We start from the raw sequence: 26,541 nt of genomic DNA, 5'->3' as shown, positions 1-26,541 counted from the left end.
CAACAAGGGTCGAAGTCTGAGCAGGTTGGCTCGTAGTAACATTCTTCGAGCGCCACCACTCTGTCCGAAATAGTCAATCAACAAATCCCCATGGTCAGACCAACAAAGTATATGGGACCCTCGAACTATGGTAGCGAAGAAACCAAGTCTCTCTCAAAGGAACTTATGGTCGACAATTACCTATGGTCCTTGGCCCGACATCACCGGTCCTTATAAATATTATCGGATGAAGAGAGCGGGCTGAGCTAATTTCGCAAGGGTCGGGGACGAGCCTCTCAAGGGACTTCATATTCTTCTGACCATACTCTTGACCCTAAGAGATTTGACCATGACTCCAGAGGCAAGCTATAGTGGTGTTATAATCGAAGGTTAACTTATCTTAGTTATTCTTTTGTCTCACTATAACAAATTTACTTCATTATGAATGGAAATACTTTTTGTTAATTTTCACCTATTGTGATCTTTTTTGTCTATCTCTCTTTAGGACCTTAAAGACGAGGAGATAAAGATTACACACATTCATGCGTAGGCAAAGAATACACGCACTTCTACGTACTTGATACAAATTAAACGCATTTTTGCATATCTGATATGGCTTAAACATATTTCTCGTATGATTTCGTACCCGATACAGACTTAACACACTTTTGTGTATCAGATACGGCTTAAATGCACTTCTTTCATAACTGCACTTTTGATATAGACTAAACACATTTATGCGTATCTTGTAACACCCTTCTAAACCCCGCGGGCCGCGGCAATTAAATAAAATTTCAGAGTACATGAAACAAGGGTGCCACAATTCAATTTAAAAACGAACATCATACGTCATTGCCATGCATTCACTAAGGAAATTCAACATAATTCATCATAACTCATAAAATAATCGCATGTCAACACAGCGGAAATCCAACATTTGGATGAGTATAACATCTTTAATACTACATCCCAAAATAAAACCAATATCATAAAAATAGAGTTATTAAAACATTAACCCTAAGTTAACGTTCCCCAGTGTTACAATTATCAGAGCATGACAGTTGACGCTAAACTAACACACTGACTCATGAGCTAATCCTTACCGAGTCGAAAGCCGCTATCTTCAATATGAAAATGACAACATGTAAGGGTGAGTCTCATTCTCAATTAGAAAATGTTATAAGATATAAATAATAAGACATCATTCGCATATTATTCACCCAATTGCAATTATGATCAGATTCACAACAACATTCATCAATCACAACAGTCAATCAATCACCACATATTATAACATTGGACAATCTTCCATTCATGTTATAATAATGCAAATATCCTAATGCAATGCAACTACATGCATGTGGTACCAACATCATCAGATGGGAATAACCCATGACCGATCCAACATCATCAAGATACGGCCCTGCCAGCACATATTCCACACAATGGGAATCATGCCCTTCACTGATCCAACACATCATCATGGATACAGCATCAACAATGAATATGAATGAATGCAACACACGTGAACATACTTATACCATCGTCAAGTCTATAAGTAACATCATCAAATATTCATTTCATCATAATCATCATCATTAAAGCATGTTTATATATATATATATATATATGCATCAATCAATCACCAATAGATCATCATCATCATTAAGAACATACATGTAACCACATCAATCCTTATCATCATCATCATCCATAACGAATATACATGTATTCCTATCATCCAAAACAAATCAATCATCATTATACAATTCTCAACAATCATCACATATTCATGTTTTCAAACACATCTTATATTGTCACATTTCATCATATATGTCAACAATACATCACCCATCAAACTAACAAGATATTCACATCATACTCATATCCTTGCATAGAATATCTCATAAGCTTCATCACACAAAATCAAACAAATCATTACACAACTCATGCTTTAAACATAGCATGTATTGTCATATCTCATCATATATGTACACAATACATCATTCAACAAGCAAATAAATCATGATCTAAAATAATAAAAGTTACACCTCATTTCATCATCTAAACACATAGTTTATTTCATAAGGTTTGCCCTGCTCGAAACGACACTAAAAACGGACATACGGTTTGAAAGTTATGGCTTTTACAAAATATTTTATTTTTTAAAAACAACAGTGGTAACCGATTACCCAAACACCACTAATTGGTTACTGAGATTCAAAACTCAGATTTCTGTTTTTACTATGGGTAATCGGTTACTGCCAATTCAGTAACCGGTTACTGCCTCCCAAGACAATTCGGTAACCGGTTACCCAAACCCCAGTAATCGGTTACTTCGTACAAGTAACCCCAAAATTGCCATTTTACAGCACCCGTACCATTCCACATTCCATCCAATGCGTACCATGACATGTTAAATCACCAAACAGTATAAGAATACACCTTTTAACACAAATTTAGCACGTTTTAATGGTAATCTAACATCATACATAACATTATTCAGTCAATTCATCAAATCTCCTAAAACCCCAATTATCCCAAAACCTAACACATATCACAATCGACATAAACAACATACTCATTCAATCCCACCATCTATAATCTCATAATAGATGCTAAATGGAAGAGTCCCCCCTTACCTTAAGGTTGATCTTGAGTCTTCCTCTCTTCGCGCTTCTTCACGTTCTCTGCTCTTCTCACGTTCTGAACTTTTCTTCTCCTTTGCTTCTATTCTCTCCTTTTCCCAATTATCTTATTTTATAAAAATAAAGCAAAATAACTTTAGTAATAGGGCCTACCAATCACACCCCCTTCATTACTAACCACAACTTGGCCCAATAACCTTATTTATTGACAATTTCCAACTTAAGTCCAATTTAAAATACCAATAATCCAATAAATCAATTTAAACTCCAATTAAATTAATAAATATAAAATATGGGGTATTACATATCTGATACACACTAAACACATTCCTATGTAGTTGGTGCACCCCGCCTTTGGATCTAGCCAGTCCAAGGGCGTGAGCAGTGAAGCCCAGAGACGTCCACCTCAATTTGAGCCAGGCCTTTAGGGGAGGGATAAAGATTCTACCCTTGATCGAGGAACGGTCCTCTATGACGCAGAGAGTAGTACAAAGATACAACTGCATCTCGCCGACTAAGATCAAACCGTGGGAAACACAAGATACACACTCAATAAAATGCACAAGTTAATATGCCATTATAGTAAACGCTAAATACAATGGACAAATATAGAAGCTAAGAATGGTAGCTGTCAACCTTCGATGTGCTAAGCTGTAAATCATAAATACCATTGTCAGGAAAGTGCTAAGAGCACATCAAGTATCTCATTGCAACGAGACACCTCTTCCTCTCCGAAAGGCAAGCAAGTAGGGTCCCCGCACCCTAAGCAGTTAGCCCATCGCATATGCCGAAACACATACTTGCAACTCAGTAGAGAACACCATTAGAGCCCGATGATCTAGAAATATTGCATCGCATGGACGCCAAGCAAACTCCAACATTACATTAATTTACTAACAACCTAAGTTGCAACAAAAAAATCAACAATAAAATGGAGACAAGTATAATGATGCACAAATCACCGAGGTAAAGATACTTGTATCAATATTAAATTGTTAAATTTGAGGCACAATAGCTTAATAAATATTACAGGAAATAACTAATATAAAGGAAAAGAGGAAGAGGTTGAGCCAAAATATCCAGAGCCGCGCTACTGGGGTTACCCTCTAAAGTCCCTTATAGAAAAGCTTGGAACGGGTTCAATGCCTCTGTAGAAATTACGACACCGGGATAGATCCTTCTTGGCTGCTCCACGACCTGGTTATGAATGCCATTCAAATTCTACGTAGCCTGGTGGAGGAAATTGTGAAGCAACGCCTTCAAACTGACCATCCCTTCTTTCAACAAATTTAGGGCCTTGACATGAGTCTCGGCCTCCCGTAGGAGAGTTTTCTGGTCCTCCTACGTCTAACAGGTTTTCTCTGAAACAACATTAGAAGCATATTGAAGATGCTTCTCCTTAGCCTTAAGAGCATCCTCTAACTCAGCATCCAGGAATTTAGGGTAGAAGGGGATTCAAAGGTCTTCACTTCCTCTCGTAAAAAGTCAACAAGTTTGACTTTCTTTTACAGCTCATCTAGATTATTTTGAAAAGCATAGCAATTCAGCACTATAGCCTCGCACTTCCCTTTCTAATTATCTATTTCCTTGTAGGGATTACCAACAGCCAAGACATCTTGTCGAACAACGACCGTAAATAGCAAATAAGAGGCCATGTACATGCTACATGTGATATCAAAGACGAGCCTCGTCTTTTCCACCTCAGACATGCTATGAATGTTAGACAGGTCCTTTATTCACACAGTTGCAACAGTTTCCTCAAGAGTGAGGGCAAGCCAGGAAGAAAGGACAGCCGACATTCGCATGCAGGGGTCATCTCCCCTAAAGAATCATCCCCAAAAAGATGAGTCTATTTTAGAGAGCCTTTTTCTCGGGGGGAGTGTTAGTCGTCATCCTGGGCCCTCTTTGTTGAAATTGGAGAAGAGAACGACTCCCCCATAATCAAAGTGGCTTCAATGGTAACTAGTTGGTCGACCTCAAGAGTAGTGATAGAAATCACAACAGACATCATCTAGCAATTATTCAAGTTCATTCCCCATACTTACTCATAGTGTGAACCATCTCTTTATTTGAGATTCATGGTTGTCACATCCATCACTTAATTCGTAGAATCACTTGAATTTGAAGAAAAGGGCAAAATTGAGATAAAAGGAAATATTTCATTCATTGAAAATTCAAGATACATTATGAATCGATTGGGATACAAGTCATAAAAGGGGACTGTTAAGAAAAAGGATAGGAAAATTACATTTTTTTTTGGCACAGTTGACTTTTGGTTAAACAATTGACTTTTTGGATCAACTCTCCACCACCGACTCGATTTTTTATCCCAAAATTTTATAGACCTATCCCAAAATGATTCAATCAAGCATTCATCATAATTTATTAGAAATTGACTCATGTCATGATTATGTTACATGAAAATTTCCAACAAAAACCAACTTCCATCAAGCCTTCTTCCCATGCCTCTATTTCCACTTTCCGATATTGGCTCGAGTTCGTTCTTCCGCCACGATATTTACCTTGCTACAAAGAAGAAGACATGTCAAATAGTCAACAAGTATAATGAATCAAAGTCATTCAAAATTTGCTCGAAAGTCAAGGAAATTTTTTACATTTTACACTTAGAAAAAATTTGGCATGGTAAGGTTTGTTTTTGCAACATTCCCTAATTTTGGCTCAAGCAAAAAATAGAATTCAACCATCAATCAAAAGTGCTTATTTCCAACAAAATCAACTTCAAAAAATCAAACTCATTTTTTCCTTAGGGCTTCTCCTTCGAACCTATTCAAAAAAGGCACGTACTTTCTTTCTACCACAAACAAGTAATGCATAAGTCTCCACATAACGAGCGATAAACCCTAACTGATAGAATACCAAAGTAACATCGCCTACTAAAAAGAACCAACAAATATACATATTTTATAGCTGAACTACAGAGCTTTGATTTCGTCATCATACATTGAGGATACATATGCACATGGTTAAGGAAATCCTGGCGAGCTCACTAATATAAAACCTTCTTTTATTCCCTTCTTAGCAAGTAAACCCTTAGATAACAACACCCTTAGAAACAAACAAACAAAGTGGATCCCGTTGAGTACAACGTGTGTGAGGGGTGTCAATACATTCCCCTTGTATAACCGACTTTCGTACCCGAGTTTTGGTTGCAAGACCATCTTATATACCCTTTTGGGGTTTTCTCGATGTTTTCCCTTCCCTTTGGGATAAATAAAGTTCAATGGTGACTCTATGCTTTTCGCGTAGCGGCAATGGTTCTCAATTATGATTGATATGAGGGAAGGGTGGATATAGGGTTTTAATCCTTTTGATTGATAGTGATTGTAATGAATATTGATGCATATGTTATGTTGTGAAATCTTTGATGATGTTATTGTTGTAAAGTTGAATTATTGATTTGTGTGCTTCATGAACTATGATTGGACTTGTCATGAATGGATGAATTGGTGATAAGTGATGATGAATTTGGTGTTATAGTTATGATGTGTTGTTAATCCATGATCCATGACATGATAGATGGAATTAGGATGTTAGAAAAGTAGACAATTGAATTATTGTAATATGAATTTGTGGGATAAGTTGCTGGTATGTAAATTGGTAAATATGTGAGCCTTGTGATGAAAGTTGTATATGAGTTAGTTATGAAGTTTGGGGTGTGAGTTTATGATGTGATTGATGTCGTTGACTTGTAGGTTATAATTGTTACAAATCAATTCTTTCTTATATCTTTTATAATTGATTATGATTACTCACCCCTTCTGTTTGAATGTTGCCTCTACGTGGGTAACGTGCAGATACTCAGGAGTAGCTTCAGTGGAAGTAAGTGGAAGATAGTTGTGGAGACATTTTTTTTGAAATCTTGTGGAGAAATTCTTTAGTTATTGTTTTCGTGGTGGTTTCTGCTCTGATCATGTAACATCTGGTTGGGGTTGACGTTTGAATTTCGTAAACTATTATGTTGTTTATTTTGGTTTTAAATTGTTTAACGATAAGGTGTTTTCAGTTGGATGATGACACTATTGTTATTGAGATTATTAAAGTTGGAGTTTAAGACTCAAAGTATGTTTTGATTTATATTAAAAATAAAATGACGATGATCCTGATGCGATGTTTTTAAATGAGAATTGATGCCACATGAACACCTTGAAAGTGTAGGTTTTGAAAGGTTGTATATTAATTTGGTGTAACCCGTGTTACGGGGCATGCTAGTTATGTTTTTATGAAGTGTGACACCCTTGCGTGGCTGTTTTATTTAATTTATTCGTAAATTATATGTGGGGGTATAGAAGGGTGTTATAGAGGACCCTCTGACTCCCTCAGGGTTTTTGAAAAAATTGAGCATGTTTCTGACATGTGTCGTTAACATTTAAGGTCTAAAAAAATAGGTCATCATTACTTAAGTTAAATGAAAGTAAGCACGGCCTATAAGATGGTTGATTGACATCCCCTGTTGACATTTTTAGTTAACCAGGAAACATCTGGTAGCTGACTCATCCTTTGGGGGCTCATGTAAGTAGTCGCCTTCGATTTACAAACACGTCCATAGCTGAGGGACTCGCCTTTTAAATATAGCCACCTTCAGCAGTTGGGGGACTCGCCCATAGCTGAGAGACTCAAACTTTAAATATATTCACCTTGGTTGGGGGACTCTCCTGTATGTTTGGTCACATTCGATTAAGGGACTTAGTAATATGGCAAGGGGCATGCTTCAGATGAAAGAAGAAGCTTATAAACACTTCGTTCTTAATAGAACCCTCGTGCTTGAGAGACTATGTAATGTTATATTTGTGAAACTCTCAGACTAGGGTGGCCTCTCCCAAGAATCATATCGTTGAGGCGATGACTTGGAGACTCATTCAGGGATACTGATGAGGTGTAAGACGTTAGCCAAAAGAGAAAGTCCTTACTAACTCCTGAAAGATAAGAGGTCGATAATCTTTCCTGATTAAAAGGGAGTGGTCCACTCAAAGTTATTCAAACCTTAGGTATAAAAGGCTTTTATAAATACTTTTTCCCGAAAGGGAAGAGGGAGAGATCATAAAGAATAACACTAAGCAAGGTCATAACGCATACTGACCATACCCCCTACGCATATGCTTAAGCACACCTATCATCTTCAGAGCATTTCACCTCCCGTGAGCAGGACTCATAAAACCACCGTAAAACACCTTATATAAAACTTTTCGCCGCTGTGGACAAGTCCTAACCACCATACAACATAATAAACCTACAAAACCTCTGAATCTCTTTGCCTATGTAAGAAGAACACACTTGTACTTTTTAACTACTACATTAAAATTTTATTTTTTATATGCATCTTTTCCAAAATCAAATTATATGCAAATTACATATAACTTGCTTTCTCTTTCATTTTTTTTTCATAACAATCACTGAAGTTATTTCTATATCATTTCATAAAATATATTTAAAAAAACATAAAAAAAATTGAATTTTTTTTTTTTTACCACCGATTATAGTCTGATTCGGAAATCAATTATGATATCAAGTGGTTCAAATTCCATCCTGATCGCAGTTACAGTAACTATCTAACATTGATAATTTTCTTAATAAATATAAAATATTGACTTATATTCAATAATTTGTTATTGAAAGAATATTAAAATATTTATTTTGTTGACTAAATTAATTTTGCCTACTAGGAAAATAAAAACAGCATCATTAGAATCTTGTAGGGTTACATTTTGATACTCTTTGTCTCATCACACAAAACCATGGCGGCCACCGCTGCAAACGCCGCATTCACCACCGTCCGTACTTCTCCACAACCGTCTCCAACCCAAAACCACTTTTTCCGACCAACTCTCCCCTTTCCCTCCCACCCAAACACCCCCTCCAAACCCCACCTCCGTCCCCTCCGAATCTCATCTTCCATCTCCAACCCTAACCCTAACCCCACACAACAACAAATTACCTCCCTACCCTCCCCCCAACATTTCACTTCCCGTTTTGCCCCTAACGAGCCCCGCAAAGGCGCTGACATCCTCGTCGAAGCCCTCGAACGCCAAGGCGTCACCGACGTCTTCGCTTACCCCGGCGGCGCGTCCATGGAGATCCACCAAGCCCTCACGCGCTCCACGTCCATCCGTAACGTCCTCCCACGCCACGAACAAGGCGGAATCTTCGCCGCCGAGGGTTACGCCAGATCCTCCGGCCTCCCCGGTGTCTGCATCGCTACTTCCGGTCCCGGTGCTACTAATCTCGTCAGTGGACTTGCTGATGCTATGCTTGACAGTGTCCCTCTTGTTGCTATCACCGGTCAAGTTCCCCGGAGAATGATCGGAACCGACGCGTTTCAGGAAACGCCGATTGTTGAGGTAACTAGGTCAATTACTAAGCATAATTATCTTGTTTTGGATGTTGATGATATACCTAGGATAGTGAATGAAGCGTTTTTCTTGGCTTGTTCGGGAAGACCTGGACCGGTGTTGATTGATATACCGAAAGATATTCAGCAACAGGTTTCGGTTCCGAATTGGAATCAACCTAATAGGTTAACAGGGTATATGAATCGGTTGCCGAAAGCGCCGGTTGAGGCGTATTTAGAGCAGATTGTGAGGCTGATTTTGGAATCTAAGAAACCTGTTTTGTATGTTGGTGGTGGTAGTTTGAATTCTAGTGAGGAGTTGCGGCGGTTTGTTAGGTTAACTGGGGTTCCGGTTGCGAGTACTTTGATGGGTTTGGGTTCGTATCCGACTTCAGAAGAGAATTCGCTGCAAATGCTTGGGATGCATGGGACTGTTTATGCGAATTATGCGGTTGATAAGAGTGATCTTTTGCTTGCTTTTGGGGTTCGGTTTGATGATCGGGTTACCGGGAAGCTTGAGGCTTTTGCTAGCCGGGCGAAGATTGTTCATATTGATATTGATTCTGCTGAGATTGGGAAGAATAAGCAGCCTCATGTGTCGGTTTGTGGGGATTTGAAGTTGGCGTTGAAGGGGATTAATCGGATTTTGGAGAGTAACGGGGTTGCGAGTAAGATTGATTTTGGAGCTTGGAGAGAAGAGTTGAACGAGCAGAAACTTAGGTTTCCGATGAGTTATAAGACGTTTGATGAAGCTATTCCTCCGCAGTATGCTATACAGGTACTTGATGAGCTTACCAACGGGGAAGCTATCATAAGCACTGGTGTCGGACAACACCAAATGTGGGCTGCTCAGTTTTACAGTTACAAGAGACCTAGACAATGGTTGACTTCCGGTGGTCTTGGTGCTATGGGATTCGGATTGCCTGCTGCCATGGGAGCTGCTGTTGCTAATCCTGACTCTATCGTGGTTGACATCGACGGTGATGGTAGTTTCATGATGAATGTTCAGGAGCTTGCCACTATAAAGGTGGAGAAACTTCCTGTTAAGATACTATTGCTGAACAATCAACACTTGGGCATGGTTGTTCAGTGGGAGGATCGGTTCTACAAAGCCAACAGAGCTCACACATATCTCGGAAACCCGACAAACGAGAAGGAAATATTCCCCAATATGTTGAAATTTGCAGATGCTTGTGGAATACCGTCAGCTCGTGTGACAAAGAGGGCAGACCTTAAAGCAGCAATTCAGAAAATGCTGGACACCCCTGGTCCTTACCTTCTTGATGTCATTGTACCGCATCAAGAGCACGTGTTACCTATGATTCCCGCCAATGGATCCTTCGAGGATGTCATAACCGAAGGTGATGGCAGAATAAGTTACTGATTTTCCAAGCTAGGTTTATCTTGATACTGGTTTTGTATAATAATAGTAAGTTATGATGTTATAATTTTTTGTTCTAGTGTTGGTAATAAGGCAAACTTGTTTGTTTCTGGACAATTTCCAGCTCCGTATAAATATTCCCTACTGCGGTTTGGTCTGTCTTCACTTTTTAAATTTTTTTTCACTTATTTCAATTTCTCCACTTTTTTAAGGGATTGATATTCAAGAAAATGCAATAAATTTAGATATTCTTGATGTTGCCATCAGCTTCGTCATGGTTTAAAATCATTGAACCAAAAGTTAAAATCATGATCATTGATACATACAGTTCTGGTACATATATAGGTTGCCTAAGGAGGAAGTTATATAAGATCATCAATCAACAAATGTTTCAATCACAAAATTTGGTCCTAAACTTTTGGAGGCTCCCAAATAAATCATGATGATAACCCATGTTAAATATTATTGTTTTGCTCTATATGGCATTAGTCACATGCTTAAGTATTAATCCATGCACAAATGTTTTGTGATATGCAATTCCCTAATTTGTCATCTAATTTACCTTTTTAATTTTATATGTGTTTCCTAAATATAAGAAAATATTAACAGAAAGATAAGGACAATAAAGTAAAAGATAAGGAAAAAAAAAGGAATACAATAAAGTTCCATTAAAACCATGAGGCATACTCCAATTCACAAATATTGCTCTTTGAGAATTCCACTTTCAACTACGCAACATAAAACCTTACTAAGCCTTCACACTTTACGACGATAAATGTTTAACTCGTGATGGAATTAATAGAAACACAAATCGCGTTTAACGAATAAACTATTCAAACAAGAATCTAATGTAATTAAATACATGTTTCAATCAATTAACTAAACGGCTTAACCTGAGGATTTTTGTTTCTCCCTGAAGAATTTTCCGGTCACTTCTTTATCCCTGGTAGCTAGTTTGATCTTGTTCACATACGAAGCAAATAGGAAATAATGGTGCCACTGGTTGCAATGTGCACCACAAGGAGAAGTGACCTTCTTTTGATATAACTATCGTGACAGCGTTCGAAAATGTTATTAATGAACATATTTTTCTGAAAGCCATGCTTTCCTTAAAACCCTCAGCCTTTGTTTCAATTCTTATATAAAAAATTTTGGAGGCAAAAGCCGAAACCGATGAAAACAAATATTTTAGACTTAAAATAATATTAGAGATCAAATATCAAATTAAGTTGCATATAATTTTTTTTTACTTCTCTTGTGATTTTTTTCTTATTTCCATTGTGCACTATAAGGTACACAATATATGATCTTTAATTTCAATATACTCATCTTGAATCTTAAACTGACTTAAGTATTTGAGTGTTAACTATGTAGGTCCATCCCGTGCCACTGTAAAAGAGATCGAAGCCATTGTTCAAGATCAACAATTATCCAACTCTCTTCATTTTTGGTTTCTTCGTGTAGTTAGATCATCCATTTTTGGTTTTTGAATAGAATAATGGCACTGATTGTGGGAATCGGCATTTGATTCCTACGATTTCCCATTCAATATTCAACTTTTGTAGTTCATAATTCTTTCCATTCACCAGAGCAAGTACTCGCAATCGAATGCGAAGATCTATCGTGTTCTAATTTGACTTGGCACATCTCATTTCTTCAGGATTTTCAAATCATCAATTTTTACCTTCACCGAAGATGGCAGATCTAAGGCTACCTGATCCATCGCTGTGCTAGAAGCTAAGTGGAAATAGGATAAACTAGGCTAGGTTTTAGAAAGCCCGAGCCTGACTTATGATAAACTTACAAAGCCTGAGCCTGACCTACAACCTACTATATGCTCTTTTTTTGGGTCTGGCCTGATCTTTTTAAAAATCTGGCCAGACCTGAAAGTCTATTTATAAGCTTGTTTCTCATTAAGATTTTCAATTAATCCATATTACCTAAGAAGCCTTATAAGTCGCCCTATATATGCATATATAGGCCGACCTATTTAACATTATAGGCAGACCTATTTAGCATTTTTTCCTAATATATATGCATATATAGGCCACCATATTTAGACTATTTTAAATAGATGAAAATATAGGCCGATCTATAAGGTTTTATAGGCTTTTTTAATAGCCTAAGTCTGACCTATTTAATTAAATAGGCTTTTAAAAAAGTCTAACCCTGAGCTTTTTATTAAATAGACATGTCCTGGTCTGGCCTTAAATAGGCTAGGTCATATGCCCCTGTATGCCGACCTAGCCTATTTCCATCTCTAGCAACAAGCAATCAACCTCCTCTAAATGTCGTAGATTCAGGAGCAATAGTTTCATTACATCTGAATCTAATGCTATCTTTACAAATGGCCATATCAATTTAAGTCAATATAGCAAAAACTCATGTTCCACTTCCAGCTACGCAACATGAAGCCTCATTTGCCTTCATACTCTACAAGCAAGCCTCTGCAAACAAGGCGCCAACGAGCCACTGAACAATGTGTTTAACATTGTTCGACAACAAAATTCATGCTATTAAAGAAAAACTTCAACGCCTTGAAGAGAGCCACGACAATGTTCTTTCTTGCGAAAAGCTACGTGTAACAAGTACCATTAAAAGCTAAATCTACATGTAAGAGGTACCATTAAAAGAAGTAGTATGTCGTGGCCCCAATGTGTTAGAAGTACTTATCTCCAAACAATAGTACATAGTAAGCTAAATGTCAATGCCTAATCGAAAATGTGTTTTCTTATATATTCATAGGTAAGGTAATACTCTTTTGTTATTCTTCGCTTCTCATTTCTTGGACCAACTCCACCAACCCCTGTTTTTTCCAGCTTTCTCGTCAATCTTTTCCTTTTCCGCTTTGTCATCATTCTTCTCAGCTTTGTTAGTAATCTGCACACGCGCCTCAAGCAACACCAGGTCTATTTTAATAGCGACTTCAAGACCTTTATTTTTCCTATCCCAGTCATATTGAATTCTATAAACAAAAAATACGGTTCATTTATTATATCCACTCATAGAACAAATAGAAAATCGAGATGTTAATTATCAGCAACATAAACCGTTTAACAAGTTTAACATGATTTATCCAATGGCCAACATAATAAATCGTTTAACAAATCTCAAAATGAGTATAACATAATTTATCCACAATTAATCTATAGCTATTCAACTATAATGAATAGCAAATCCATTTAAACTTAATTTATCCAAAAATAATCAATTAATACCAATCGTCAACATAATAAATATTGTTTAACAAATCGCAAATCAAGTTTGATTGTCAATATAGAACAAAATAAATGTTTAACTCGAAACTAATTGAATTAGAAATCACGTTTAAAGAATATAATTGTTTAACTCATGACGGAACTAATTGAATCACAAATCGCATTTAACGAATAAACTAATCAAACGAGAACCTAATTTAATCAAATACACATTTCAATCAATTAACTAAATTATTTAATCTAATTTAACCAAGACGATAAATGTTTAACTCATGATGGAACTAACAGAATCACAAACTGCATTTAACGAATAAATTAATCAAACGAGAACCTAATTTATTCAAACAAACGTTTCAATTGATTAACTAAATGATTTAACCTAATTTAACCGAGACGATAAATGTTTAACTCACGATGGAACTAATTGAATGCCAAATCACGTTTAATCAATAAACTAATCAAACAAGAACCTAATTTAATCAAACACACGTTTCAATCGATTAACTAAATGATTTAACCAAATTTAACCAAAACGATAAATGTTTAATTCATGATGGAACTAATTGAATCACAAATCGCGTATCAAACGAGAATCTAATTTAATCAAAATCAATTAATTAAACGATTTAACCTAATTTTACCTATCACGAGGCTTAGCATACATCTCATCCAACTATCTAACTATTTAGATACATTTATTTTAAAATAAAATTTGTTTATATTTCATTCTACAACAAATATAATATAGAAATATATTTATTTTGCTTATAAATAAATAATTACTATTATGGATTTAGTAATATACATTTTTCATTAACTTCATATGTTTAGGATTCAGAAATGGTTGGTTACAATAATTGATGATGATTAACGCTTGATTCTCATCAAATTCATTTTTCCATAAACCAAACAAACCAATTTATTAGGGTTCCAAATTTCTCAGCATCACCTTCCTTGCTTTGCCTGCAATGTCTGACACCGAAAATCACGCGCATCACGGTGCTTCTTCCCCCGACAAGGTGCTTCGTTTTCATCCTTTCCCTAATTTTTTTTGCCAGATAGCTTAATTTGAAACTTGCATAAAGATCCCTTTTAGTTTTTAGGTCATTGTTTTGCTTCAGTTAGCTTGATTAAGTTTTCAGCTTTTCTTAAAAGTGCTTTTGCAATGTGATATTTTTTTGTGCTTTTAAGTTTATGGATGAGTTGCTAGGTTACTAGGTTTTTTTTTAGTTTAATATCTTTCATTGATTAATCTAAAACAAATTTGGTGTAAATGGAGTGTTTATGAATGAAATCTGTATGGATTGCCGTCGTGAATAAAAATTGATTTTGAGTGAATTGATTCTTGTTAAAAGTGAGTTGAATGTAAAGTGATTTTATGTATGAAAAGATTTATGCAAAATTGAGTTGTATAGAAAATTCAAATGTAAAAATCACGCTTAAACTCAAAAGTTATAAATTCTAGCTTCTAGTAGAATCAATTCTAGAGGCAGAATCAATTCTAGTTTAGAAGAATCAAACAACTCAAAATCATTCCAAAATAAATTTTACACCTCAAGAATTGCTTTGAGCTCTTCCGAAAGCTAAACCAAACATACACAACTTGACTTTATTTTATCTTGTGTAATAGAAATAGCTATTCGTAATAGCTTATATGATTAGTGCTTATGCTCTAAGCTGCCGATTAAGCTGTTTATCCAAACCGGGACATAAGAGTATGCTGGTTTAGTTGTTTAGATGACTTGTTCATATTAGTTTTCCTGCGATTTTGCGGCTGCTTCATGATATTATAAATTTTAAATCAGCACTGTATTATTGCTATTATACTCTGTGATTATTTGTTATGGTTAACCTCTTGATATGTGAGAGTCAGATGAGTTGGCTGAATGTTTTTAAATACCTCAGCCAAGTTCCCGGGGATCTGGTCACGAGAGCACGAGGATGAGAAGGAGAGATGGAGACAGGAAAAATTTTCATGACAACCGTGACCGTCACAGAGATGATAAATACGAGGGTTTTAGAGGAAGAGGCAGATATGACAGTTATAATCGTCAACGCGGCCGTGATTATGATAGGTTGGACTATTTATCATTCTTTTCTCCTCTTTTCAGATAGATTTTCTAAAGCAATGCATAGATTAGCAACTTTCTGTGTATTGTGTATCATTTCATACATTGGATAGATATTAAGATATATTCACTTTGTAGGCATAATGACTATGATCGTGATAGAGATGCAAGACACAGATATGGGGCACATTCAAAGAGATCCAGGAGGGAATCTAGATCTAGATCACGGTCCAGATCCCCTTCTCAATCAGAAGGGTACGCGGACTTCTATTTTCAGTTTGTACATTGTTCTTGTGGGATATTAACTATCTACCTGCTCTTTGTTAATCACCAGATTACCAATATTTGTTTTATTTTCGAGCCTATTGATCTAGCATCACTTTCCAACAAAATTTTAGCATAAAAAATATAGGGTTGACTTTAGGGTATGTTTAAATGAAAGGTTTTGGAAGGGAGGGTTTATTTTTCTTTTTAAAATTAAGGAAGCTATAAAATGTTTATAAATATAAATTAAGTGGGATTGAATTATTATATGGTCATTTATCATGTTATTCTTTCATATTTTTTTGCCAACATCTCAAATATATATAAAAAATATAGACCTAGCCCCCCAAAATCTATCTCGCAAACATACCCTTAGGCTTGTTAACTAGTAAACTCACATGCACTTTTATCTGTTTGAAGGCGAGACAGGTATTTATATTGAAAACAACTTATAACGACAAAGTTTGTTTTCACTCTTTTCTAGATTTCTCTTGGAAAAAATAAATACTGAAATAGGACAAGCTTATTTTGCATGTTACATTTTTTAAAACTTAAGTTCTGTAGCCGTGCAAGTACAATACAGTATTATTTTATTCTAATTTGATCCTTGAGCTCCCATTTCTGTACAGAAAAAGGACCTCTGGTTTTGACATGGCACCACCTGCTACGGGTGTAACACCAGCTGTTTCAGGTTTTTACTTGACCACTTAATTTAGTGTAGTATGTGTATGGATTCCTCATTTATTTTCATATGCAAGCCTCAGTTTTCTCCCCTCATATTCTGTCTGTATTATGTGTTACCATATTTTCTTTACATATTTAAGGTGATAAATTTAATTTTGAAACTAAGAATCATTCTTGTGTTGTTTTGCTGTTGTGTGTGGTTTTGTGTCTGGCTTATTTTTATGGTTGGGTAAGAAGGCAATGTTGGGCTGCATGTCCTACCAACCTACCTATCAGCGTACACCTTGTAGCATATTCAATGGCTGGCTTGTACATTCTGTTGCCGGACCTTTCACTCTCATCTGGCAAAAGTTGCCTATTGGTAGACACTTATTTCCCCAGCATCTGCAGTGGTTGAACTCATTTCTAAATTTTTTATATATTCAATTCAATCGTACTTTAAATTAGGTATGGTATATTTTCTTTCATTTTGGCTTTCTTTGTCGTGAAATGAAGGCTTGTTATAGGTCCCTTATTTCTTTGATCTAGTGAAAAACACTAAATTCATGCATTGTTTTTCTCTATAATTTATTTTTTGTATTATCGTTTTATTAAAAGTTAATAATGCAGGGCAAATGCCGGGGATTGCTCATACAATTCAAGGAGCTACACAAAATTTCTCACCATATGGGATATCACAGGTGCTAGTTTTTGTGGCACCAGATTTTCCAGCTTTTTTAATTCTACGAGCACACTAGATGATTTCATTTGTCACAGATTGGAGCTCTTTCCTTAATGCAAGTTCAACCTATGACACAGCAGGTTTGTGTGAATCCTGATGCGTTTGTCAATATATGCACTTGTAGGCTTATATGTCTGTTTGACAGTTTCTATTTTTTTATTCTAAAAGGCTACAAGGCACGCTCGGCGAGTGTACGTTGGTGGGCTCCCTCCTTTTGCTAACGAGCAGGTTCTCCTTATGGACATGACACCCATATAAGATCTAAAATATTTTCAAATGATTAACAACTCTTATTAGTGGTTCATTCCAGTTCTATATAAAACATTTATCTAATTTGAGTAATGTTGCAAATTGCTATTAAATATAGACAATATATTATTGTAAAAAGATTTAAGAGTCATATATGGTTATGTTAACCTGGGGAGTGCAAAAGAATTGCAGCTTGTAATTAATTTGGAGGCATTAATATTATTAGGGGTTATATTGGTCATCTATAACGAATGCTATCTGAAATCAACCTTTTCTGGGGTAGATGTTATTATGTTCATGCTCCAAGTAATTCATATGAATGTATGATCTCCCTTCTGTACCATCTGTACTATTATTGTTCTTCCGGGCTGCTTTTTTTGTGGTATGGGAGTGTGTTCGTATGACATTGACAGTAGTTAATGTTGTGCCTATTGCATAGTATGTTTTGCTGCCTGCGTTAGTAAAGTCTGGTTATATTGCAACTAATGTAATGTAAAAATTGTTTCCCTTTGCATTTCGGAATTGTTAAGTCCATTTTATTTTTGTAACAGGCAATTGCATCTTTCTTTAGCCATGTCATGATTGCTATTGGGGGAAATTCTGCTGGATCAGGTGTAGTGTAGTATTTTCAATAATTTATTTTCTGATTTTACCTGTATAAGAATAAGACTTGACACACTCTACTCAAATTCAACAATTTATCAAAGAATTCTGTTTCATTAGTTTGACCTTTGAATTACCAGGAATTGTGCTGACATTTGAGTATATAGGTTTTTTCATCAAACTGTTTTATGTTGTGCAAGCTTTACTTCATGTTTAGTTCTTTGCTTTTCCATTTATGTGTTAAATTTATTTATTTATTGTAAAATGATAGTGTCTTAGTACTATAGTTTATTTATATAAGTACATATGTAATTTGCTTATGTATTTCCAAAATGGCTTAGTTGATTAGTTTATTCAAGATTTCCTGATTTATAGGTGATTCGGTTGTCAATGTCTACATTAATCACGAGAAGAAATTTGCGTTTGTGGAGATGAGAACTGTTGAAGAAGCTAGCAATGCAATGGCTTTAGATGGAATAGTATTTGAGGCAAGCATATTTATATTATTGCGAAGGCATCATAAGTTTTGATATTAAATTGAGATCAACAATAGAAGGAATTGAATATGTCAATAGTTGTACAGTCCATCTTCTGAATTTTCATTAAAAGTCATAACTGAAGACTTGGGATTCTGGAAACATCTGTCATTCTCAAGCTTATGACAAATTAAAATTAATGGGACATATGTTATTAATAAATCTGATAGACCAGTGCAATAAATCCACAAACCTCGTTCACTGTTTTATTTTAAGAATAAGAATAGGCCAATGTACAGCACTTGTTTTTCTCTTGGTCTACATAAAGACCCTTAAAAGAAATGATTTGACCAAGGTAAGCAGTTGTTCTTTAACCAATACAACATTTCTTTTTAGCAAACAGTTGTAGTTGTATCAAAATATCTAGCACCAGCTTCACCATCACATGTAACAATGGTCCTGTCACCGGAAACCAAAACCAACCTCAAATATGGCTTAAATGCTGCTTTCATGTTACATTGAAAAGTAGTGAGAGCATTAATCAAGCCAAATTACATAACTAAAACTTGTATGTGTTCTCCTCTGCAGTCAGTCATAGTCGTAGCGGCCGCAATAGCGGCTGCGTGTCGAGGCATGTGCTATGCACTCCAGCACCACGTCGCGTTTTAGGATTGTGACTGTAGCACTGTTCATGGTGGCATATTTACCAGAATGACGTATTTCAGAATCATGAGAAGAAGCCGCTACAAATGTTTTTAATGCATAATATCGAAACTGCCCTAATTTTTAACTGTTTTGGGTTATTTTAGCGTTTCTTTTTATTACTTTTTTCACTGGATAATTTTTTGAAGTATTTACTGCATACTTTTGTTCTTCCATACTCTTCTGCACTCTGTTTTCTCACGAGAGGAACTTCCACTTGCAACTGGTTCTTCTCCCTTTTCCCTCTTCTCTGTGCTTGTGCTCTTCTTCTCTCCCGGCCCTCTCTTTCCCCATTTCCCGGTTTCTGCACCGATTTCTTCTCTTGCCATGTTTTTCAATTTCTGCATCAACTGTATCCTTTTATGGCATCCTCTTAGTCTCAACCACCACAATCAACACCTTTTTTTGTTGTGTATCACAAAATGTTTGTAATGTTTGCTTGACTTCAACGTAGCGGCCGTACCGCTACACTGCTATAGCATTTTGGGGGTCTGCCGCTATGCTGCAGTTTGTGCTACTGACTACATAGGTATTCTCAATGCTGTCTTTGGGACATCTTTAGGCTTTACTCTGGTTTGAAGGTATTTTGACCCGAAGTTTATCATAGAGTCCATGCAACTCCTTCAACAACTCCTCTATCATACGAATGGGGTACATGTTGGGAACTATGGCTTTATTAAGGGTATGATAATCTACAATAAAAAATTCCAGTCTCCATTCTTCTTTACATGTAACATTTTGCCCACCAAATGTGCATTTTCATTTCTTTTTGACTGTGAGCATGTATGACCTAACATTGATTGACACATGCTAGGAAGTAGTTGAATGACATGTTTGCTGCCCCTCTCCTTTGTGGAATTTGGAAAACACTCTCTTGTTCTTGCAATAGTATGGCCATCTGATTTTTCTGTCTCAGGTAGAGCTTATCTCCATGGAGCATTTGATTTCTCACTAAAGTCTAATAAACACTATGTTGCTCAAGCTGTTTCAGTGCTTCCATTCCCAAGTTGACCCATAAATTTTTGCTTCATCTACTTTAAACTAGGATTTCAAACCCTGTTTTGCATGGCGAGGGGTCTTCTCACAGCTTTATTTTCTTTCCCTTTTCTTTCAGATGACAGACCCAAGGTCCTCCAATTTACCTTAACTTCCCCTGGGTTTTCCCACCATGTTACTCTTAAGAACTGTAACAACACCCCCAAAATGAAATAAAAGACAATCTGCTATAATTGTAATATCTTGCATCACCAACTCTATCTGGTCACACATACCTATACCCAAAAAGGAAATATGGTGCCTATCTTTTATCTTAACCGCAAAGATGCTAGTTTTAAACATTCCAAATTATGTGCCATAGCTTCAAAAATAAAGTTATGGCTTGCTTGCTCCACTATCTATCATCTCTATAACCAAATTGAGAAACCATTTAATTTAGTATTCTTCATTTGTGCTCTTCATTTTCATTGTTTTTGGTCTTGCAACACCATTTAACGAGAAAAATGGTAAATCAGGATAGTTACATTTTTGGTTCCCCTTATTTTCAATTCATTCAGCCACTTCAAGTTCCTCACCGTTCCGCTTATTCATCTTCACCTTGTGTGAGATCAGTTTTCTTATCAAGTACCTTACTACACTGGATCTGTTTCCATTAGTTAGTTTAGTTCTGTTTCTCAGTCTGTTAGAGCAGTGACAGGTATCACATGCTAATTGGCTTATGTTTCAGTTAGTTAGATAGCTCGGCGCGCACACACACACACACACACACACACACACACAGAGATCTGAAGCTCTATCATTATAATCAATCAGAAACAGTTTGTTCAATACAAAGAATGAATTCATCTTCTCTCCAAATCAAACACACCTAGAATACGAATTTTCAACCTCCATTTTTGAGGACTTATGTTAAGGGCCATAGGGTTGACGAAAACCCACCCCTTTTTCTTAAAACACCTATCCTTGACATTTGATAAGTAATATGCCTAATACTTCTATTTCTGTTGAGATCCTTAAGGATTGCATGTAATAAAACTACTGCGTGGTTGTCCTTTTGACCTTGTTTTGAATTATTGTGAGCGGGTAGAGCAGAAGATAGATACCTGTTCGAACTCAAAACCATTGATTTTCTTCCCTATTCCAAATATTTTGGCGTGATCGGCAACTGCTCCTAAATCACCACTATATTATACATAGAGGGGTAATTGCTGCTACGAATCTGGTCAATTTTAACCCCATGTTTCTTCCATACAATTCGACTTCAATGCAATGAGCTAGAAGGATTGCTTTATGGCCTCTGCATATTACTTGGTTCAAGCATCACCTTGTTTCACATAGCGTTAGTCAAAACATTCATGAAATAACCCAGAGCTTGCGTGTCCAATATGTTTTAGAACTCTAACCACTGATGTTTTTCTTTTGATATCTAATCTCAGGGTGTTTCTGTGAGAGTTCGTAGGCCAACTGACTATAACCCTTCATTAGCTGCAGTTCTAGGTCCTTGCCAGCCAAGTGCAAACCTCAACTTATCTGCTGTTGGACTTTCTGCAGGGTAAGTTGACCATGTACTTTGATGGCAGTGTGCATGTTTTACATGAATTTTACATAATGTTGAGTATACCTTATGTTCTGACCTATCTGGGATGTTCCCACTTCCCAGTTCAATTGGTGGAGCCGAGGGACTTGATCGCATCTTTGTGGGTGGGCTGCCATACTACTTTACTGAAGCACAAATGAGAGAATTGCTTCAAGCTTTTGGGTATGATTGTCATGAATATATTTATTTACGTTTACTCTTTTTCTGTATTCTGGAATTTTATATGATTTTACAACTGTGCTTATTGATTGAACTTACAAGCATAAACCCAACACATTTATGTTGTGATATCAATGCAGCCCTCTCCGAAATTTTGATATAGTTAGAGATAAAGAAACGGGAAACTCTAAAGGATATGGTTTCTGCATCTATCAGGTGAACAAAGTTGTATTGTAGAACTTATAGATCTTAATGATATTTCACTTTTCAAATGTTTCTTTGTTGAGTAATTAATTACCTAGAAATTTTTTTTGAGCATTTGATAATTTCCTTGCAGGATATAAAGTGTCTTTGCATTTTTTTTATTCAAATTGATTTTCTGGGTGATCTTTTTAGGATCCAGCAGTAACAGACATTGCTTGTGCCTCTCTTAATGGCCTTAAAATGGGAGATAAAACATTGACTGTAAGGCGTGCTACCGTCAGGTTAGCCTTTTTACTGAGGAATTTATCTATTACTTCTGTGGCACTTACAATTTCAAAATTTTCTGACTTCAATATGCCCATTTGCTGAGAGTGGGCGAAGTAATTTATTTTGAGAAGAATAAATGATCAAGTAGGGGGAAGTAATTTACTGAGAGTCCGCGACTGTACTCAATACTATTCCTTTTAAGTTGGCAAACCTCTAGGAGTTTCAACATTACTACATTAAGAAACCTCAATTAGTATTATTCTGAATAAGAAATTGTAATAAAACCTTGATCGCATCAAATTTGACTTTACGTCAAACCCGTGGATCCCCTTGTTGCTGATGATTAGTCCTATCCGTTATATTCATCATACATGGAATAGACCTATGATACTGTCAAGCTTCTTTATGTTTGTTTAACATCTGTTAGTCTTGTGTGTTTTTGGTATTTTCATGGTATTCTCTCAACTATTTTTCGCTGTTTGTGTTTATCATTGATAATATAATGCGCATGGAGCAATACTCGTGAATAAAATTTTATTATCGAAGTGACTAAATTGTTTTTGTTACTTTCCATTGATTAATAATATTTACTGTAATCTACTTGTCGGGCAGTGGACATTCTAAACCAGAAGAGGATAACATCTTTGCACGGGCACAACAGCATATAGCTATGCAGGTGAGGCACAAACTTTTTCCTTCTGTTTTTCTACTTGTTAACTCTTGATTATTTACATCCCTCAACTAACAGAAAATAGCGTTGGAAGTGGTTGGGCTAAATATTCCAGGGGTCGAAAGAGGCCCAACAAATGAAGAAAGCCCCACTAAAGTTGTATGTTTAACTCAGGTGATTCTAGTTTCTATTACATCCCCAAAATTTTGTCAACCAAAACACTCCTTGTAGAGTTTTGACAGATTGATTAACAATTTGATTTGATCGACCCTTATTGGGTTTTCACCTCACCCGTTCTACCTGATTTTCTTTAAAGGCCGTCACTACCGAACAATTAAATGATAATGGGGAATATGAAGAAATATTGGAAGACATGCGGGATGAATGCTGCAAATTTGGTATGCATGTTGTGTAATATGTGTCCTGTTACTGTCATTTTCTGCTTTATAGCTGTGCATATTAAGTCATTATATCACATTTTCTTTGGTCTAGTGGGTGAGTTGGATCTATTTACAAAATGTAATTAAACTCACCCATGTTTTTGGATAACTATACTTGGATCAGCAAAAAGTTAGATCGTTCAACTAATCTCTGTATCAAATTTTTTTAGCTTGGTGCAGACAAGTATTCATGTCAGTTCAGTATTTCAGTTATGTAGTTAATTCTCTCTCGGGACCTGTAGAATGAGACTGTTAATTCAGTATGATGGTTGTAAGTCACAATTGCTGGAGAAGCTTGTCTTTCAGATTATCTTGATGAACCATTCCAAAGGGAAATAGAGTAAAAAAGTTGTACCCTTATAGGTGTTGTAGGAAGTGTTCTCATCTACTGACTTTATTTTTATCATTATTAAATGCATCAATAAGGCAATAATCAACAAATGAATGTTCTGGAATTCCCGCTAATGTCTTTGTTCATGGATTTCTGATTTATATACTTTGTTCTTCTACCTTATTGGAATGTATAGGGACGTTGGTGAATGTTGTTATTCCTCGTCCAAATCCAAACGGAGAGCTGTCTGCAGGTATTGGAAAGGTATGCAGTTCCTTTGTGATGCATTTGAGTTCTCGATTCGTTGGCTAACATGTCAGGCTCAGGCATGAGCTACAAATTTCATGCACCTCAAGACTTATTGATTTGAAACTTTTAATGGCTCGAGCTTTGTGGTCTTACACTGTCTTCTCTAACAAATTGTTTGAGGTTACTCTTGATCCAAACTGAGTTGTTTGAACGTGGATTTGTTTCTCTTGTAGGTTTTCTTGGAATACGCCGACTGTACTGCTTCTTTAGCTGCAAAAAATGCTCTAAATGGCAGGAAATTTGGGGGTAATATTGTGACTGCTGTTTACTATCCAGAAGAAAATTATCATAATATGGAGTATGATTTATAACCACTTCTAGGGATGATGATCTGTTTGTAGTGTTTATAGCAACTCTTTGTCACTCAAGTTTTTATATTTAGTTTTGTTTCAGATTTATTAGATATATACTAATGCTATTGTCATTGATGTGTAGATGCATTCAGAGTGAAATAATTTGTATTCATATAATTATAGTAATCAAGCTTTAAATTTTTCAAAATTAGCACAAGTGATTGGTCTGTAGGATGTGTTGGTTTGAAAAAGAAAATCAGCCCTTTGGGCAAGTGATTGGAGTTTTTAGAACTGATTCTAAAATTGATTGACATGTATAGTTGATCTCAATTAGAAGTTGACTCTGGTTGTTATAATTGATTCTGTTTAAAGTTAGAATTTATAGCTTTTGAGTTTAAATATAATTATTATTTTTTATATAAAAATTTACTATTAATATTACTTTTGCAAGAATTTGATTAAATATAAATCACTTTACCTACCCCTACTTTTAATTACTACAGTACCCTACTTTTAATTACTATATGTTTGGTTTAACTTTTGGAAGATGCAAAAGTAATTTCCTAAGCGTAGAATTGATTTTGAAATAATTGGTGTTTGGTTCTTTAAATAGAATTGATTCTCTATCCAAATTTAATTATATTTGAAGTTAAAATTTGTATTTCTTCTGTCTCATAAAAAATGTTATATTTGTGCAATGTGCGGTTATTAAAAAAATGATTTGACGTATTTAATTAAAAAATAATAATAATAATATCCAAATTGTTTAGTACTCGTGTTAATGTGAGTACGCGTAGCATAGTTTAGTTTGTTTGGTGCCTGCATCCTTGCGATCGGCGTGTACAGTTTGTTTGGTGTCTGGATCCTTGCGATCGGCGTGTACTTATCTGTTTTTGGTTATAATACAAGAAATGTTTTATTTCCAAAATAATATCATTTACTAGAATACCCTTATTAATTGTAGTTAACAGAATAACCGAATAAAGTGAAGGTAACTAATAAATAGGGGTATAGTAATGAAAAATAATAATGTTTGATTGGTATTATAAAAGGACAATTATTTTGAGTAGGGGTGGCAAACAGACATGTTTGCTCCGTTTAGGCCTATCCCACAAAAGCTCGAAAAAAATAGGGCGGAACAGACATAGTTAGGGGTGCAGGCCTAAAACGTTGTCTCGCCCCGCAAAAAAGTGAGGGCGAGATGGACTAAACCCGCGGGTACTACACCTTTTAAGCTTAAAAAAATATTTAAATTTATGTTAATTTACGTGCCCGCAAAAACCCGCATAAAAAATCTGTTTTGCCACCTCTAATTTTGAGACAATAAAAAGTGTCGATGAAACATTTTTATGAGACGGAGGAGTATATGTGATTTTTATATTAAAATTTATTGATTTATTCAATTTTATATAAAGTTTTTTAAATATAAATTACTTCATTTTTAATAATCAATTAACTCAAAATTAATTAATTTTATTTAATTTACTTCTAATATTTTATGACAAATCCATTCAAAATCAATTTTATCACTTTTACATCGCAAAATCAAACACTGATTAGCAAGAGTAGAATTCTTGAAGACTTCTAATATTTTATGACAAATCCATTCAAAATCAATTTTATCACTTTTACATCGCAAAATCAAACACAGATTAGCAAGAGTAGAATTCTTGCAAGAAATCTGTCTTATTTAGGGCAGGTTCTATTGAATAAAAAAATATTAAAATTACGCGTGTCAATTTAGATTGGGTCATGATTCCATAACGACAAAATAAGATGATGTATTCATTGAATTCAATTCACATTTATTGTGGCTGGTCAGATTCAGACAACAATCTGTGGATGATGTAAGGTGGTTTTGGAAGTTGCTGAGTCAGATGATTGTCACATCAAAATGGATAAGATTTTTTCACAATTCCAATCCAACAACACGTT

At 35.6% G+C, this 26,541-nt stretch overlaps 2 protein-coding genes across 6 annotated transcripts; both read left to right on the top strand.

The window, feature by feature from the left end:
* The first annotated feature begins 8,307 nt into the window (after positions 1-8,307).
* LOC131644988 (acetolactate synthase 3, chloroplastic-like) lies at positions 8,308-10,511 on the top strand. Its single transcript, XM_058915627.1, has one exon. The coding sequence runs from the start codon at positions 8,381-8,383 to the stop codon at positions 10,355-10,357; it is 1,977 nt and encodes a 658-aa protein (XP_058771610.1). The 5' UTR covers positions 8,308-8,380; the 3' UTR covers positions 10,358-10,511.
* A 3,863-nt stretch (positions 10,512-14,374) lies between these two features.
* LOC131644987 (splicing factor U2af large subunit B-like) lies at positions 14,375-24,931 on the top strand. 5 transcript variants are annotated; one of them, XR_009296808.1, is made up of 18 exons: positions 14,375-14,591; positions 15,478-15,647; positions 15,780-15,896; positions 16,535-16,596; positions 17,199-17,269; positions 17,346-17,390; positions 17,479-17,538; positions 18,111-18,171; positions 18,538-18,650; positions 21,773-21,888; positions 21,997-22,095; positions 22,233-22,308; positions 22,489-22,577; positions 23,176-23,239; positions 23,312-23,407; positions 23,550-23,631; positions 23,844-24,268; positions 24,487-24,567. XR_009296808.1 is itself a non-coding variant. In XM_058915623.1 (18 exons), the coding sequence occupies exons 1-18, from the start codon at positions 14,541-14,543 to the stop codon at positions 24,622-24,624; spliced, it is 1,578 nt and encodes a 525-aa protein (XP_058771606.1). In that variant the 5' UTR covers positions 14,376-14,540; the 3' UTR covers positions 24,625-24,913. The 5 variants fall into 5 exon arrangements, 4 of the variants coding, with proteins under 4 accessions (XP_058771606.1, XP_058771607.1, XP_058771608.1 ...); XM_058915623.1 differs by having other exon boundaries at positions 14,376-14,591; positions 24,201-24,268; positions 24,487-24,913; XM_058915624.1 differs by having other exon boundaries at positions 14,437-14,591; positions 15,446-15,647; positions 24,201-24,268; positions 24,487-24,914.
* The last annotated feature ends 1,610 nt before the right edge of the window (positions 24,932-26,541 follow it).

The sequence above is a fragment of the Vicia villosa genome, linkage group LG1 (genome assembly GCF_029867415.1).
Source record: "Vicia villosa cultivar HV-30 ecotype Madison, WI linkage group LG1, Vvil1.0, whole genome shotgun sequence".
In the NCBI taxonomy this organism is placed as follows: domain Eukaryota; kingdom Viridiplantae; phylum Streptophyta; class Magnoliopsida; order Fabales; family Fabaceae; genus Vicia; species Vicia villosa.
The sequence above is the reverse complement of the archived record's forward strand: the minus strand, read 5'-3'. Positions and strand labels throughout refer to the sequence as shown.

Excerpts from the sequence above, each read along its gene's own strand:
- LOC131644988 (XM_058915627.1), top strand. The coding sequence starts at position 8,381 with ATGGCGGCCACCGCTGCAAACGCCGCATTCACCACCGTCCGTACTTCT.
- LOC131644987 (XM_058915623.1), top strand. The coding sequence starts at position 14,541 with ATGTCTGACACCGAAAATCACGCGCATCACGGTGCTTCTTCCCCCGAC. Across the intron at positions 23,408-23,549 it reads AAGTTGTATGTTTAACTCAG|GCCGTCACTACCGAACAATT; the intron begins GTGATTCTAGTT and ends TTTTCTTTAAAG. Across the intron at positions 24,269-24,486 it reads TGTCTGCAGGTATTGGAAAG|GTTTTCTTGGAATACGCCGA; the intron begins GTATGCAGTTCC and ends TTTCTCTTGTAG.